We start from the raw sequence: 15,623 nt of genomic DNA on the forward strand, positions 1-15,623 counted from the left end.
TGGCTTAGAATCTGAACTGAGTTTTGATTCAGTATTTTCTTGGTCACACCATAATTCCATTTGTGTTAATTTCATAGTTTTCATGTCTTTATTTGAAAAAAGTGAAAAAGTAGGTGTGTCCAAACTTTTGACTGGTACTGTACATAGTTTTGCACTGGACTGGTGGCAAAACACCACCCTTTAGTTAAAAAAAAAAATCATACCAGTCACACAGCCAGCTTCAGTATAACAGTTTATTTTTCCCATGTATGAAAAGCCAGCAATCAATAACTTATGACAAAAATGAAACACCGTTTTTTTTTTTTGGGCTTATATGATGGTGGCAGTAGAGGTGGCGTTGGGCTGCAACACTGATATGAAGTGAGCCCAAAGACTTGTCTCACTGGTGACAGCAGGAAGAGCTCACAAGTCATGCGCGTAGCTGAAGGGAGTTAACCCCGTGCGGCAAGGACAAAATACGCAGTGTATGAGAGCGATGTGTTTGTTTGTAATGCGAAAAAATGAAGATACACAGAATTGGAGGAGTCGCAGCTGAAACTGGAGTAAAATTGTGCACTCTTTTTTCTGATCACGTCAGAGAGACCCGTCTTCAAAGCTTATACACACGCACACAAGTTGGCTTTCAAGAACCGCCAGCAAAAACAGCCACTTCAAACGAGAGATGTAGCGTGGTGGTTCCGTCTCTGATAAAACCCTGCAATAGCCTTGTTTCTCAGTTCAGTTCCCAGCAACCCACTGTGTTTGCCCGTTAAGATTGAGCAGCCGTTAACCACTGCCCTAAGGTTGTTTAACGGCAGCAGGTAACTGAAGTTTAATTCATAAAAGTAAACATCCACGTATTATTTCCACCTAAAGTGTACAGCTGACAGGACGTCAAATCCAGGATGGCTAGCATCACAGTCAAACTCGCACCAGGCTTTGGCAGAACGCAAGGGCATACCCAGTAGGCTTCCGGGACCAGAACTGAGAAAACAGTGCCAAAACCTAGAACCGGGGAATGCTTTGGAGAACCTCCAACTCCAAAGGGCATGCAGCAGGACCTTCACTCTTCCACTAAGAACTCAGCCTGGCCAAGTGTACAGGAGTACATGACTTCAAAATAATACTATACTACCACATAATAGGCATGAAAATCTTACAGGTCAAAAAAAAGGTTTTTAAAAAATATATTCATTTAATGTGTAAGGTAATGGAGGAGCTCTGCCTGACAGCCCAGTCGAGGGTTGAGCTTAACCCTTTTCTTAACATTGGTTCCAGTATCTCTTAGAAACCTTGTCTGACAGGTCGCCTGTTGGGTTATGATGCATAAAGGATGCACAGGCTGCATCCCCGTTGGTTACAAAAAAAAATAATAATAAAATTAAGGTCAGAAGTTTAAAGACACCAATATTTATTGCACATCTATGCAGACAGTGCTTGGAAATGGCATTAATAGGTTTTTGTTTTTTTTCCCTCTCGGTTATTGTTGCTCCTCTTCAAGTATTTCTAGTCGGCGCGGGCCGTAGAGCAGGACGTAAGCTATGTGCCAGTCCCCTCCGCCCGACAGCCGCAGGATGTCCTCCGGCGACACCACGCTCACCTTGTCGTCGTCAAACTTTACCCACTCATCTGAGGGAAGAGGAAGAAACGGCACCACTGAAGGATCTGGGCTTAAGCCTGACTTATGCCTATGCGTCGAATCGACAGCGTACCCCCGCAGAGCCCTCTGCATCGCCGCGTATCCGGCATTTCGGTCGCCGTTGTTCACTGTGAGCGGAATATCGAAGCGGGAAGCTAAACAATCAACGAGTTCCCTAGCGTTATGGCCGTGAATTGCACAGCGACGCAGAGCAACGCATTCAACCCCGACGCAGAACTTCGAAAGGTTCACGACGGCGTCGAAGCGATAGGCGGGGGTTCGACGCAGAAGCATAAACCAAGATTTAGAGTTACAGGGTTAGAGCTTTGCATCCTCGGGTAATAAAGAAACCAACCTGTCAGTGATGATAACCATTGAAGGGTGGAGGGGGAAAAAAATCTCTACAGGCTAAAAACTGTCAACGGTTTCCAAGGAAGAGGATCTGCTTTCACAACATTCTGGGAAATGTCGAAACAGATTTTGGCTCACCACTACACACAGCGCTTCACCAGCCAACACAGAGACTATGTCTAAGCTGTGGACATGAGAATAAGAATGAATGTCTGCTCGTCTACCTACGCAAATGATGTGGGGCAGCAGTGTAGCATAGCGGTTAAGGAGCAGGACTCGTAACCGAAAGGTTGGGCAAGGTACTTAACCCACAATTGCCTCAGTAAATATCCAGCTGTATAAATGGATAACATTGTAAAGAACTGTAACCTATGTAAGTCGCTTTGGATAAAAGCGTCTGCTAAATGAATAAATGTAAATGTAAATGTGTGATGAAAGCAAGAGTCCTGAAGACAGAATTGGAGAGGATACAGACTCCCCTCCCACTTAATTAAAAGCCGCATACCTTCTTTCCTCTTGACCCAGGCTACGTAGTGTCCTGATGAGCTAGAGCGGCCCTGGTGGGTCAGCACTGCCTGCAGGTCATAGTATCCGCTGTTGTTGGAGCCCAGGTCTGAGAACGGCACCGAAAACAAACAGCATAACCATGTACGTGTGTGTATGCATGTATGTGCGTGCGCGTGTGCATGTGTATGAGTATGAGTGTCCATGTGTCTGGTACACATGGACACTCAGACACTCATGCAGGTAAAAGGGTGGAGATTCTTTAAAACAAAACGAGTGGAATGAGTAATACCCCCACATATATCATCACTATTATTAGTTCACCCACGCCCCATGCCTGAAGCTGTTGTCTGGAACGCACTCACCATCAGGGAAGCAGAAGGGCTCGTATTTCACCTCCTTCTGTGGCACAGCCTTCTTTTCCACCTGTCAGACAGTCAGAACATATTTGAAATAATGGCTCACTGCCATAAACTGCTGGGTCAACATTATCTATGGTAACTCCAATGAAGTCTGGAATGTTGAGCATCACAGTCACCGGTGTCCTCATTAACTAGGGCCATTTAACCAGGGTCTTTACCGTTATTCCACCTCTTCACTAGCCTGGTATATGTAGGTTCTGCCTAAAGCAGTGAAAAGGGAACCCAACGCTGACTGATGCCTCAAACATTCTGGGCATAAAACTAACGCTTGTCCTTAGTCAGTGCCTAGGGGTTCCACACTTGAGGCATAAGCTGCCTGTAAGTGCTGATGCAGGACCAGATTCCCCAGCCAAAATGGTAACCCTAACCATTAAAAGCTAAACAACAAAACCGATCCAAGGTCAGGACTTCCCGGTGGTGCTCTAACTGCTCCTAACTGACAGATCGAGGGATGGCAACACTTGCCTTCTGCTGCTGCTTTTCCAGCTTCTTGTCCTCCACCTCCTTGAACTTTGACCTCACCGCCACCATCTTCTCCTGCAGCTCCTGGGTGCACAACTCATAGACATCCAGCATTAGAGGGAACTTGACATCCTGCAAAAACCCACAACACAAACAGTCAAACATAAAACAGTGTTTATTCACAGGCAACAAAATAATAACCTTGTGCTCTCCAGTGTGTAAGAAGCACAACAGAGCAGCCTGTTTGCCTCTACACAGAACTGGTCTTCGGGACTGACCTTCAGGACTTTGGCGTTGACGGACTCCTTCTCTTTGTAGAAAAAGCGAACCATCTGAACAGTCAGGTAAGCAGGGAGTCGGCTGATTTTAGACTGGAGACGAAAAGGCGGAAACACGAAAATTAAACGTTTCGAACCTTAAGTCCTTCTATCTAAGAAACAAAATTGTACTGGGTGTCTCAGGTGCTCAGGATAAGCCCTTTTGCCCCACATCGGATGTTGTTTCTTCAGAGCTTAACTAAAATTACCACCTACAGTTCATCTTTGCCTCGAGAGCTGTTATTTGGAAAGTGTCTGTTTAACAGCTGTAATACACTTCACCATCGTCTGTTTGTTGAATGGAGAAAATAGATGTACTCACGGATTTAATATACAGAGCGTTTCTTTGCAAAGATGGAGACAGCTTGGTGATCTCCTCCTGCAGGCGCTGTGAGGGGAGAAGGAGAGAGAGAAAGAGAGAAAAAGAGATGCAGGAGGTTTAGAGGGAGATTCCAGACTAGGATTTTCTGTATGGCACCGCAGTTAGTGGTTATTATGGTTATGGCTATGGTTAACATGGCAGTACTTTTTTTTATACATAGTGGCTTCGGAAAGCATTCAGATCCCCCATAACACACTTAGTTGTGTTATAGACTTAATCTAAAATGGACTAAATGTATTCTCTTGGCTGTGAATCTACACACAATAACCAAAATGACACAGCAAAATTTTGTTTTCTTTTTTAGAAAGTTTTGCAAAGTTTGAAAATCTTAGGTGACTGATGAATCCTCAACAGTTGCAGCACTTTAGTAGTCTTTAAAGTATAGCGCTATGGTTATAACAGCACTACATTATAGGCTGATGCTACTGCTGCTGATGTTTTTTGTGTATGTACTGTTATTCATGTGAACTTATATGCGCTAATCTACCTTGCTATGTAAGTTCCTCTGGCTAAGAGCACCTACCTAATGAATGAGTGTGAATGGAAACCCTATGGAAACATTGCTAGGTCACTCACCAGCCGCAGCCCGGTGGCCAGGTACTTCACCTCCTGGTTGATGAAACAGCTGAGCTGGAGCTGGCTCTCCTTGCCCTTGGTGGGATCTTCCTCCTCCGACTCCGTGCACTTCATACTGGGCGGGGTTAAGGGTGATGAACCACAGAGAGCGATTGCTGTTGCTAGGACGATGGACTGGCTGACACTCAGAAAGAGCCGATGTGAAAGGCTGACTGAAATGGAGTGCTCCCCACTCAAATGAAACCTATTTTCTGCCTCACATTTTCTATCTTGATTTTTTAAAGATGCTACAGGGATTAACCATGCATTTTTAAAGGATTCTATTGATGCAACAGTGAAATTCCCCTGAAACTGGCTTACTGTGAAGAGAGAATTGGAGGGTAAAATAATTTTAAGACAGTATTTTCTAAATATCTCATGTCTCCACAGATCTTGGCAGCAAATGGCTATCATCAATGGCATCTGATAGTGAGATGTATGTACAAGCCAGCTAACTAACCACTCAAGCCAAACTGGCATTGCTAGACCTGACAGCAAAAAAAATCAAGCGTCAAGCCACTCCATTAAGAAAAATGGACAAATGTGATTGCTGTAACAGAAACTAGAATGTACTATTGTTTGTTTAGATTTAGGCCATTTTTTAAGACTTTTACAGGACAGTGGGATATTGACACACTTTCTATGACTTTAAAGGATGCAAAGACCTTCAAGCACCATGGGGATCTTACAGAAGCTCAGACCACAGTGCTGTAGCGGAGGGCTCCATACGTGCCAGTCGTGTACTCAGGTGTAGTGAAGACACGGCAAAGAAATGCTGGTCTGCTCAGAACCCACAGCCGGTTTTAAAGGATACGTGGTTTCAAACTCCAACCCAAAATACTGGTCAATGAAGTTCTTCTTGGCAGGAGGAGCGGTGTCTCCGCTATCAGAGTCAGTCTGGGAGTGGAGAGGGGGGAGACAATGCCATTCTTTTAAGCAAATTTCAATTACTGTACAATCACTCACAACAGTCAAATCCAAAGTCTGGTGCGCTGAACGCTACATTATACGCTAGCCTAGTGTGTAGCAAACAGCAGGGCACCCAATCAAGCCTTTTCCTGTGCTCCAGTAACTCTTCCAGTAATCGGTGTTAATGAACATCAAACGTGGTACTACCTCACTCAATCTATACATTGATTTGCTGTAACTGCAAACAAAATGACTCGTTCAGGAAAGGGACGTGACCAAACGAATGAATCCGACCATGATCTGGGGTGGCCAAGGTCAGCTAAAACGCCACCGTATGGTTTAAAACTTGAATTCAAACAATCTACAGATCCACCGTTTGTTGGCAGGGTTTAACTAATGCGAATGACAGGCCCATCCCCATGACTGCACTATCAGGTCTCACGCACTCTGGCAGTGTAATCCAATCGCAGTGGAAAACAAACACACTAGTTCTGACAAAACGCTTCAAACAGATCAGCGGTCTGATATTTGAGCGCTCCAAAAGGACTGTAATCAATAAAGGGCATCAATGAACTACAACTCCAAGTCTACTTTCCCCTGGGGTCACTATGCAGGCTATTGATCACCTTGACACAGTAATCAATGTGGACCTTAAGAGATCCGTTAAAACTCCTGCCAACCCTTCCCTGCTACTTCCAAATTACCACTGAAGCAATAATGGCAGGCGAGGAAACACTGGTGTTTCCGTGGGTAAAAATAACGACTTCCAGGCACCCATGAGTTTACCGATATTATCGAATCCAATATGCATTCACGCCTCATAAAGCTGACAAACGCTCGGCAAAACGGGCAAGGGAAACACCTCCAGCTCAAGGTCGTTCATGTCCCACTGCGCTTGTCTTTCAGTGTATCTAAGGTCTTTAATAAACATTCCATGCAAAGGTCTGGCACAACTGTAGGGATTACCCTACTGCTCAAGTGGAAGTCAGAGTTCTGTTACAGTGCGCACAGAGGGTGATTATCTGCCTTAACATTAAAGGCTTGAGTCTTTGCAACACTTCCTATGGATATCCTCATGTAGCCATAGCAGTGATTAGGGCTCCAGATCAGACATTAGAATCCTTTTAATTTCCACTTTAGTACCTTACTCTGCACCATGCACATTTTCAGAACCATTTAACATAAAAGTAACAGTAATTTAGTTATTGAAATTAATTGCAATTGTTTACTGTATGGGTATTTATCTGTACAGCAGTACCACAAACAAGCCAGAAAGGCTATTTCTGACAGGTACTTAACCTGTCTTAAAATACTGGCTCACCACTGAATATCTGAAGGTAAAATTACTATAGTCACTGTAATCTAAAAGTCCTTTGAGCATTACCATATACATTATCTGAATTTTACTGGCACTATAAAATTTAAACTCAATAAATTTCCTGTTGATTTAAACACAAACATCAACATTTTAACTCAATATTATGAACCCTGGGAATGTAAATAGAGTTCACTTCTGGTTCATCCTGGAATTAAGGTTTATTCGCAGAGGTGCCATTTCTCGCATGATTTAATGTTACAGTCCACTGAACCAGAAGCTGCAGTATCCACTCCAGTCGGATAGCGCGGACCAAAGTGCGACCCCAGCCGGCACTCTTACCTCCATGGCAGTCTCTGGGTTCTGCGGCTCCAGCTTCTGCTGCAGGACCCTCATCATCTGCAGCCAGCACTCATTGGCATCCTGTGGGGGAGGTTTTCCCCAAGAGACATTAGATTCCGCATAAAGGCATGACCCAGCAAGCACAGACAACCTGACACAAGCTGACATAACCATGACCCTCCATCGACATTCAAGTAGTGATTTTTACATTTTAAGTACTCATTTTAACCATTTCATTTAAGCACTTTTATCTTACAGGAATACCTGTATACAGGAAAGAATCCCACAAAAAATACCCATTTTTCCCTAGATATGTTACACTGAGATCTTGACTCACTGTGGCCAGGAAAGATCCCATGGTACTAAACACCAACAGCAAGGCCTCATGCAGACAGAGAGCAATGCCAGCTGCTGACTCATGCTGCATCTCACTCATGCCTGTCCTTGCGTGAGCTGAAGCTTTGATGTGGAAGCGCTGCACAGCCCACCCACCTGCTGGAGGTACTGGCCCTGGTCTCCCTTCTCGGCGAACTGCGGGAAGGCCATGTGGAGGAACTGCAGCAGGATGATGGGGGGTATGCTGGAGGAGGTCTTGTCCATGGACTCAAACAGGTCACGCAGGGCTGTCACAGGCACACACAGAACCCCGGCGTTTACTCCAACGTCCCCGAATCATTCGCTCTGTATATCAGACTTAGGTGTGCCCTAACGTGTGCATACTGACTAAGATTCTAAGATACAAAGGCAAAGATCAAACTTTTTACAAACATCGCACAGATGTAACAGTAGTATCATAAACTGGTAATAAAGAGGGTTGCCAGTCTGAATCCACAGTGGGGGACTGCTGTCCTACCATTGGGCAAGGTACTTAAAATCAAACTGCTTCAGTAAATATCCAACATGTATAAACTGTTAGTGGTATAATTGACTCTGGAAAAAAACATCTGCTAAGTTACAGTAATGTCAGTGTGACACAAGTGTAACAGTAACAGAAAACGCGTGTGCAAATACGCACGCACACACACACACACACACACACACACACACACACGAGGGGAGCATGCGCTATGATAGGGACTTCCTCGAACCTGCTGTGATATACTGTGAAGACGCGTTTGCTCCAGAGGACCTCAAGGCACCAGAGTACCTGCAGAGAGGAGGACAGAGACATGAAGCTGAAGTTGCACTTCTGAATCTGACCTCCAGCCAACACTCAGCACCTCCAAGCAGCAGCGGCTTGGCTTCAGATCGCCGCACTGGATTCAGCTTTCATTATCCTTTCAGTCTCTGATACTGTTCCCAGTTCTGCCCCCTGATATGTTGCCCGGATCCGTCACTGACTATTTGCTTTGTAACAAAGCAGTTTCTTTGTAAAGGAAACAACAAAATTTAGCTGGCTATCTGAGGACAGCTTGAGACAGAAAACAAGCACAAGGTAGAGTACAGGGAAGTGTAATCGTAAAGTTAAGGGAGGTTCAATTCCCAGGAGAGGTACTGCAGCGGTGCCACTGCGCATGGCGCTAAAACCAAATTACTTCAGCTTCAAGTCACTCTGGATAAGGGCATCTACTAGGAATTACATAACAAGGTAAAAAAGTAATTTGACAAAAAAAAAAAAAAACATTTAGGCCCCACCTGGAACAAACCGTAAAATGGAATAGAAAACACAGAAGCACAAAATATAAGTGTCCATTGAAAAACATAATAGGAATTTGTTTATGCACACAATATAAGAAGAATGATGAGCAAGAATTCCCTGAAATGACCGCACTTTTTCCAAAACGCATTACAGCATACCCCCAGGGTGTCCTACAGTGTGGAATATTAATTTTTTATACATGGTCTCCTACAAGTCAGTAATGGAATGAGAACCATCAAACCTTGCGGTTATTATAACATGCTCTACAATTTCAACTAAGATCTGGTCAATAATACACCATAATGATAATTAAGTGTGGGTTACTGACAGTCTGCAGAAACCCTCCAGCTATGGACCGCAGCAGTGGTTTGTGCAGAGAATGAATGACGCACCTTCTGAGGGAGTCCTTGAGCTCTGGCACTGAACGCAGGCACTGCACAGTGGCGTTCATGTAGCAGGTGTTGCCCAGGTTAGTCAGTCCACACGGCAGCTCCATCTACAGGGCGTGAAGCGCAGAGAAATTAACGACCACAAACACGAAACCTCCCCGGCAATGCAAAAGTGTTTCATCCAAACCAAACGGCTAGGGTGATTTATCCTTGGACTTCAAATGATGTGCCAGGGCTTCACCTTCCAATAACTTTGGCTTTCCCCAAGACAGCAAAAGATGGTACTTCAAACTCCGTTTTTTCATATGGCAAGTGTAATTTTTAACTGGACAAATTGTTTAAAAACCCGTTTAACATTGATGAATGGATTTATCTTGTAGATAAAATTCAACACTGATCATCAATTTTACATAGTGGCACCTTCAATCAATTCAGTCCAGTCACACTGCACACAATAAATTACGTAATCACTTATAAACAACAGTATTTTGTCAACAGCAACAAAACCCGTGAACTGACTCTAGGATAGTAATAACTGCATATTCGTCTGAAGGCTGTGTACAACAACCCCGTGAATGTGATAAACACACAGCTGTGCTTGAAACTTAAGCTATGACGAAAATTACACCCAGGAGTCGGATAGCTCGCATTTCATGACGACGCTTAATCGAGCGAATGAATCAATACTTTTACTACTGACCGAAAAAATAAAATACAGAACAGCCAAAATAAAAATCCAAAGTACTCTTAAGTGAACTGGTTAATAAACAGGCTCTCTGGGTGTAAGGAGCTGTGTTTCAGCCAGCTGTGGACACTCACCGCCGAGGCGAGCTGCTCTTCTGTCATGTCTTCCACAAACATGGGCCGCACGGCAGGCTCCGTCGGCAGGGCATCTGCGGAGCCCATCATCAGCAGAGTCATCCCCTGCAGGACGGACAGACAGACAGAACCGGGCTGATGCTCCGCTCCTCACTCCCCGCCCCACTGACCAAACATAAATCCTCCCCCACACAAGCCTATCACTTACATTCACATACAGACACTCAACATCCCTCTACAGCACATATACTCCGTCACATCCATCCACTGTACATATAGCTACATCCAGGCAAAGACTAACCACTCTCTGTTCTGACTGCTTACTCTTAACACCACTCTACCCTCCTGAATGACTTTTATCCTTGATTCTTTACCCCTAATATCTATTTGCCTGGTATCCTCTTTTACCTTTTGTTGTTCAAATCAATTTTTACAATTTATTTCATTTTCTAACCCAGTGATTACCTTTCACCATCTTTCCCCACTTTTGCCTTGCATGCAGTGTGACATGAGCATAGAATTAAAAAGCAAAAGAGATAAAATATGTCATAGAGGGCTTACATTTTTTAATTTGATGTTGCCCCACTCATCATCCTGAAAAGAGAAGAAGAAAACAGAATTAGGCCCAACTCTGTTCTTATGATTTTTTTTTTTATTTGTAGGACAGAAAATCCATGATTACATCTGAGCATCTGTTATCCCAAAAAAAGGTTTAAGGCAAAAAGCACCGGATTCTGCCATTGTTTCATTCTATCCATGTGAAAGAGCAGCAAGCAGGAACAGACAGGGATGACCAAATTTAAATGTGACCTCGGGGTACTTTTTCCTTTGTGTCTTACAGATTTTTAGTTTCTCCCTAAGCCAATGAATAATGTTGCAACAAACTTAATATCATTGACCTCCGTTTGTTACTCTGACTGAAGGAGAAAACGCACTGCAACTCAGGCTGAAGGCCGGGCCTGAAACTCCGGCGGAGCCCATCAATGATTTTAAATATCTTTTTTTAATGTGTAGTAATTAACAGATAATTATCCTCCAAGGCTCACATCTGCACAGTCAGACACGCAATTCGGCTTTTCCATTCTCCGAGCAGCATGCCTCAGTACCTTCAGCGTCCCTCCTTTAACCATGACCTTCTGTCTGTCGGGCTGTACCCCTGTAAGGGCAAAGAGCTGGGCCTTGAAGACCATGGGGGGCTCCTCTGTGTTCAGCTCCACTGCGTCAAATTTCTCCTTCCCCCATTTCACATTCACTGGGGAGCCAAGACAGACGGCTATGTTATTGAAGAGAACGCCTCTTTGCTTACAGAAACCAAGTGTCACAGAGTGACATGAATGTGCATGATGACACAGCAAAACAGCAAAATAAACCTAAAACACATGCATCACCTATTTTTTATCAAAACATTTTAACACCACATTTTAATGTTCTACATTAAACTTTTCTTTCAGAGAAGGTATAATTAGACCAGCATTTTCCAGACACATTCTAATATAATTATACATAAATGCCATTATCAACTCATAAATGTGAATCAAAGGTTATTCATATATATATATACACATATACATATTGTGCGAGCTAACCAGGCAATAAACAACAATTTACCATCTTCTGTCAGTTGATGTATGGCTATCACACTATGAGGATCTGGACAAATTGCATATCATTGGAGTTCACTGGTTACATTAAGGCAGCATTTTAATTCACCCACACGTCATGTGCAGCACAGTGATTGTGCACTATTTAAACAAATAGCTGCCTATCTAGCAAACAAAGCAGCTAAAGACTTATTTTACAACTCCTGATGCAAGACACTTGCTTGAACTAGCGATCTGCAGTCAGCTAGCTTAATATTAAACGACACTCAATATTTCTGGGATGCCATTTCCAAATGTGTCGATGTGCAATATTGGCAATCAGACAGGTGCTTATGCAGGACATGGCTATCCAACTATGATGCTAGCTAGCTCGCCAACGCCGATTAGCTATTCTGCTACCATTAACAAGTTAACAAGCTTGTACCAAAACGGTGAGAAACGCTAATTCGTCACACAACTTGTTAGCTAGACTCAAATTCAAGCGTTTCGTCAACTAGAATTATGCAGTGTCTGTAGAAATCTGACGTTAGCTGACTGGCAAGTTATCATGTGGGCCCCGCTTTCCAGCTAGATAGTTAGCAAGCAACTATCTAGCTAATAGGTACGTCAACGTAAAAACGGGTTAAGCCAAAGTAGCTAACGTTAGCTACCTTCTTCGGGTTGGCTAACTGTTCGCTTTAACTGAACTGTTACGAAATCAAAGTAGCGTTGGTTATGTAGCCAGCTAGCTAACATTATACGACGACAATGAATAAGCAAATTAGCTAGCTATACCGAAACCTGATGTGTTAGCAATTTTGCCTGCTAGCAAGTTTTAAGGTAGCCAGCAACATACCGCCGGCTGGCTAGCTAGTAATAGAAAAATTAGCTAACTAACGTTAGCACCGCAAAACAACCGCGGCTAGAAACCTAGTAATACTTTACAACTGGTAATGACAAACGAAGTGAGGCGATATGAGACTGTACAAATCATTTGCCAGGTACCAACAGCTCATTAGCCGGCTAGCTAGCTAGCTGCTTTCGTTTCGTCTCCCGGGGAAACGCAAACGTGTGTTGCCGACGGGGCTGAGGGCTTCCCAGCCCCAACTGCCCAGCAAGGAGGGAGTCCCTGAACCCTCTCTGCGGCCTAACTGGGAACAATCACACGTGCCTTATGCAGTCTACCATATCCCACATCTGTGTCAGGGTCTGCGAGGATCAAAACGACTCACCTGTAAACACGGGCATTTTCTGTTCTTGTAGATGCAATTAACCGATTCCAGATGCTGGGGCGCCTATTTTGGTCTACCTCCTCCCGAACTTCATTCAAACAGTTCCTCACGATGACGCTGCAACTACACGCTGATTAAAGCATCGACGCGCTCTGGCTGCGTCTGCCCGACCTGAATGGAAAGGAGGCGCCTGACAAGTTGGGTGAATCAAACCACAGCATTGCCAACATTATATACCGGACTTAAACTGATTTTTACTGGTGATCACTTAACACCAATAAACAAGCACATCGTTTAGATTTGTACTTAAAAATGGAAAATAACAAACGCCACGTCCTCAGATACCTTAATCCGGATGACTTGGATCAGTGAATGCAAGTTATATGAAGCAAAACTGTTCAAATTTAGTTTAAGAAGTACGCAAGGTTGCCGCTCTTCACAACGAACATATGTATGTATAGTATGTTACATTTAAGATGATATTTCATTACATTAACAAACCCTATGTGTGATCTTTCCACCACAACATAAATGGATATTTTAACATAAAATGGATTTATTTTGTAATTAAGTAAAGTATAGTCAAATTTACTGCTCTTTGCCCAGTTTAAGGCGAAATTTAGCCCACCTCTAGTGCCTGTAACAGGTACTACCCACAAGGCATTGCGGTAGGCTGCAAAAGTCAGATACAGGCTGTGGACAGTGGAATTATGAGAAGTATGAATTGTGGTATTGGAGGAATTGTGATGATGTGATGCTGCAATTAAATCAAGATGGGCAATAAGCGAAAGATCAAGATGATATGGAAGAAACTGCAAAATGGTCCAAGTCTGACAATTTATTTTTTGGCCTATGAGTTTGTATATGAATTCTGTGCATTCAAACTGGATTAGTAGTGCAAAAGTAAATATGTATCCATGTAAATAAAACATATTTAGCTTTTTTTTCTTCCTCAAATTGTTTAATTGTAAGTGTGGCACAGATTACCTTTCATTAAAACAGTTAGTACAGTATCTACATTCTTTTACTGCCCATTTATTTATTTTTCATTTATTTCCTATTATTGTTCAACATTGGTTCATGGTTAAAACTCTTCTCCGGCAAAAAATGAATAAATAAATAAATAAATAAATACGATTCCACCAGTATTTACTACACATATCCGTGTTGCAAGTAATAATCACATCACTACGACGACTACTACTACTACTACTACTACTACTACTAATAATAATAATAATAATAATAACAATAATAATAATAATGTGAAAAGAAAACTTTGTTAGGGTTAGGGTTTGTCATGTAAAACGTAGAGTTTGCAGCCCTGCTTACAGCGTTGCCAAACAAACGCCATGCACGCTGCAGGAGCGGGTTATATTACCAATATTGATTTTCATACCTCAAGGAATACCCTCATGGGGAAATGTCAGACGCGGTTTTCTCTTTGGCCTTGATTTACAGCACTGCCGTATATACTACTAAGCATCCTGTGCGTCGTAGCTAACTTTAAAACCTTTTACACACTCGTAGCCTTTTTAACAAATTAATTTGTGCTATGGACAAGTATCGGTTTATCCTCCGTATCTTTATGAGATTCGTGTTGGGTTTGGCGTTGACACATACGCCTTCCAGTATTATGCCAGTAACCACTGTGCGTGTAGCTTGGGAACCTTGAGCAAATCACATTTGGATGCTACAGTGCAGTAAAACGAGCTGAACGATTTAGTTTGGGGCCCTCATTTGCCGTTGATTGCTTTTCGGTATGTTATAGTCTACATTAATAAACATCTCAATAAATTAAATTAGAGGACATCACATTTTACTGGGGGATACAACACTTGATTTCAGATTTTTGGGCTGCATGTGGGGAAAGTTTGGCACTTTCCGTGTTTTTTTTTTTTTACTCTCCAGTGTATCAAACATGATCAGCAATGGTCATAGTAACACATCTCGATGGCCAGTTATGACGCCACAGTAAGAAATTTAGCTTGTTCGATTAAGTTGCTACCATTGACTCACTATACGAAAGCCCGTATTTTCGTAATTAACAATATTTATTGTAATCATTTGCAATCCAAATATACCAGTAAGCATTAGTATGTTTGGATTACAACTGACTACTCGGTTTGCAACTAGCCTATACTACCGAACACCCGTTTATTTGGATGACACATGAGTCGTTGGTGTGCTACTACATCAATTTATTGAAGATTGCGGAGCCGTAGCCATGGGTCAAACACATAGTCTTGCAAACAACCACCAGATACCTGGTGAAGCAAAACGGAATAACGAAGCGGCCAGGGCCTTGAAGCAACTTGTAACACTGCTCACCAGCTGCGGAGGACTAAATTCAATGACCAAAGTCGCCCCCTTGCTCGATGTTGACTGCGAGAAATACAGTTGTAAAGGTAAGATACTGTATCTATGCATCGCAGTTTGCTCAACACTTGCTTACACTTGTGTTAGTTTACAGTGGAAAATTTTCGTTTTATCACTGTGTGACATGCTGTTACAGTAAATGGAAATGTCAAACGGAATAAACGCAACTTCTCCATTGCCTTTGTTATTGTTGTTACTTGGCCAAACTCACTGCCTGTCTTCCCTAATCCCATAATTTCCCCCCCGAAAACTGTCATCACGAAATTTGCAGAATTTGGAGCCCCCACCACATCACTGTTTCCATACCTTTTGCAGGTGGCAGCGAGAGGAAACCTGGCATTGCTCCTC

The 15,623-nt window shown here is 43.0% G+C and overlaps 1 protein-coding gene across 1 annotated transcript; it reads right to left on the reverse strand.

Moving 5' to 3' along the window:
* Positions 1–166: 166 nt before the first annotated feature.
* Positions 167–13,057, reverse strand: usp14 (ubiquitin specific peptidase 14 (tRNA-guanine transglycosylase)). Its single transcript, XM_036518997.1, has 16 exons — positions 12,897–13,057; positions 11,191–11,336; positions 10,646–10,678; positions 10,085–10,189; positions 9,269–9,372; positions 8,326–8,384; positions 7,730–7,860; positions 7,238–7,318; positions 5,486–5,568; positions 4,633–4,747; positions 3,997–4,062; positions 3,636–3,728; positions 3,361–3,489; positions 2,839–2,899; positions 2,475–2,582; positions 167–1,608 (listed from the first exon to the last, which is right to left on the reverse strand). The coding sequence occupies exons 1-16, from the start codon at positions 12,910–12,912 to the stop codon at positions 1,460–1,462; spliced, it is 1,479 nt and encodes a 492-aa protein (XP_036374890.1). The 5' UTR covers positions 12,913–13,057; the 3' UTR covers positions 167–1,459.
* Between the last annotated feature and the right edge of the window lie 2,566 nt (positions 13,058–15,623).

Source organism: Megalops cyprinoides, chromosome 24 (assembly GCF_013368585.1).
Source record: "Megalops cyprinoides isolate fMegCyp1 chromosome 24, fMegCyp1.pri, whole genome shotgun sequence".
Taxonomy (NCBI): Eukaryota; Metazoa; Chordata; class Actinopteri; order Elopiformes; family Megalopidae; genus Megalops; species Megalops cyprinoides.

What these genes read in the sequence shown, in the direction of transcription:
- usp14 (XM_036518997.1), bottom strand. An exon ending in TTAAAGGAGGGACGCTGAAG is followed by an intron (nt 10,679 to 11,190) that starts GTACTGAGGCAT and finishes TTCTCTTTTCAG; the next exon opens with GATGATGAGTGGGGCAACAT. An exon ending in TCAACGCCAAAGTCCTGAAG is followed by an intron (nt 3,490 to 3,635) that starts GTCAGTCCCGAA and finishes GGGTTTTTGCAG; the next exon opens with GATGTCAAGTTCCCTCTAAT.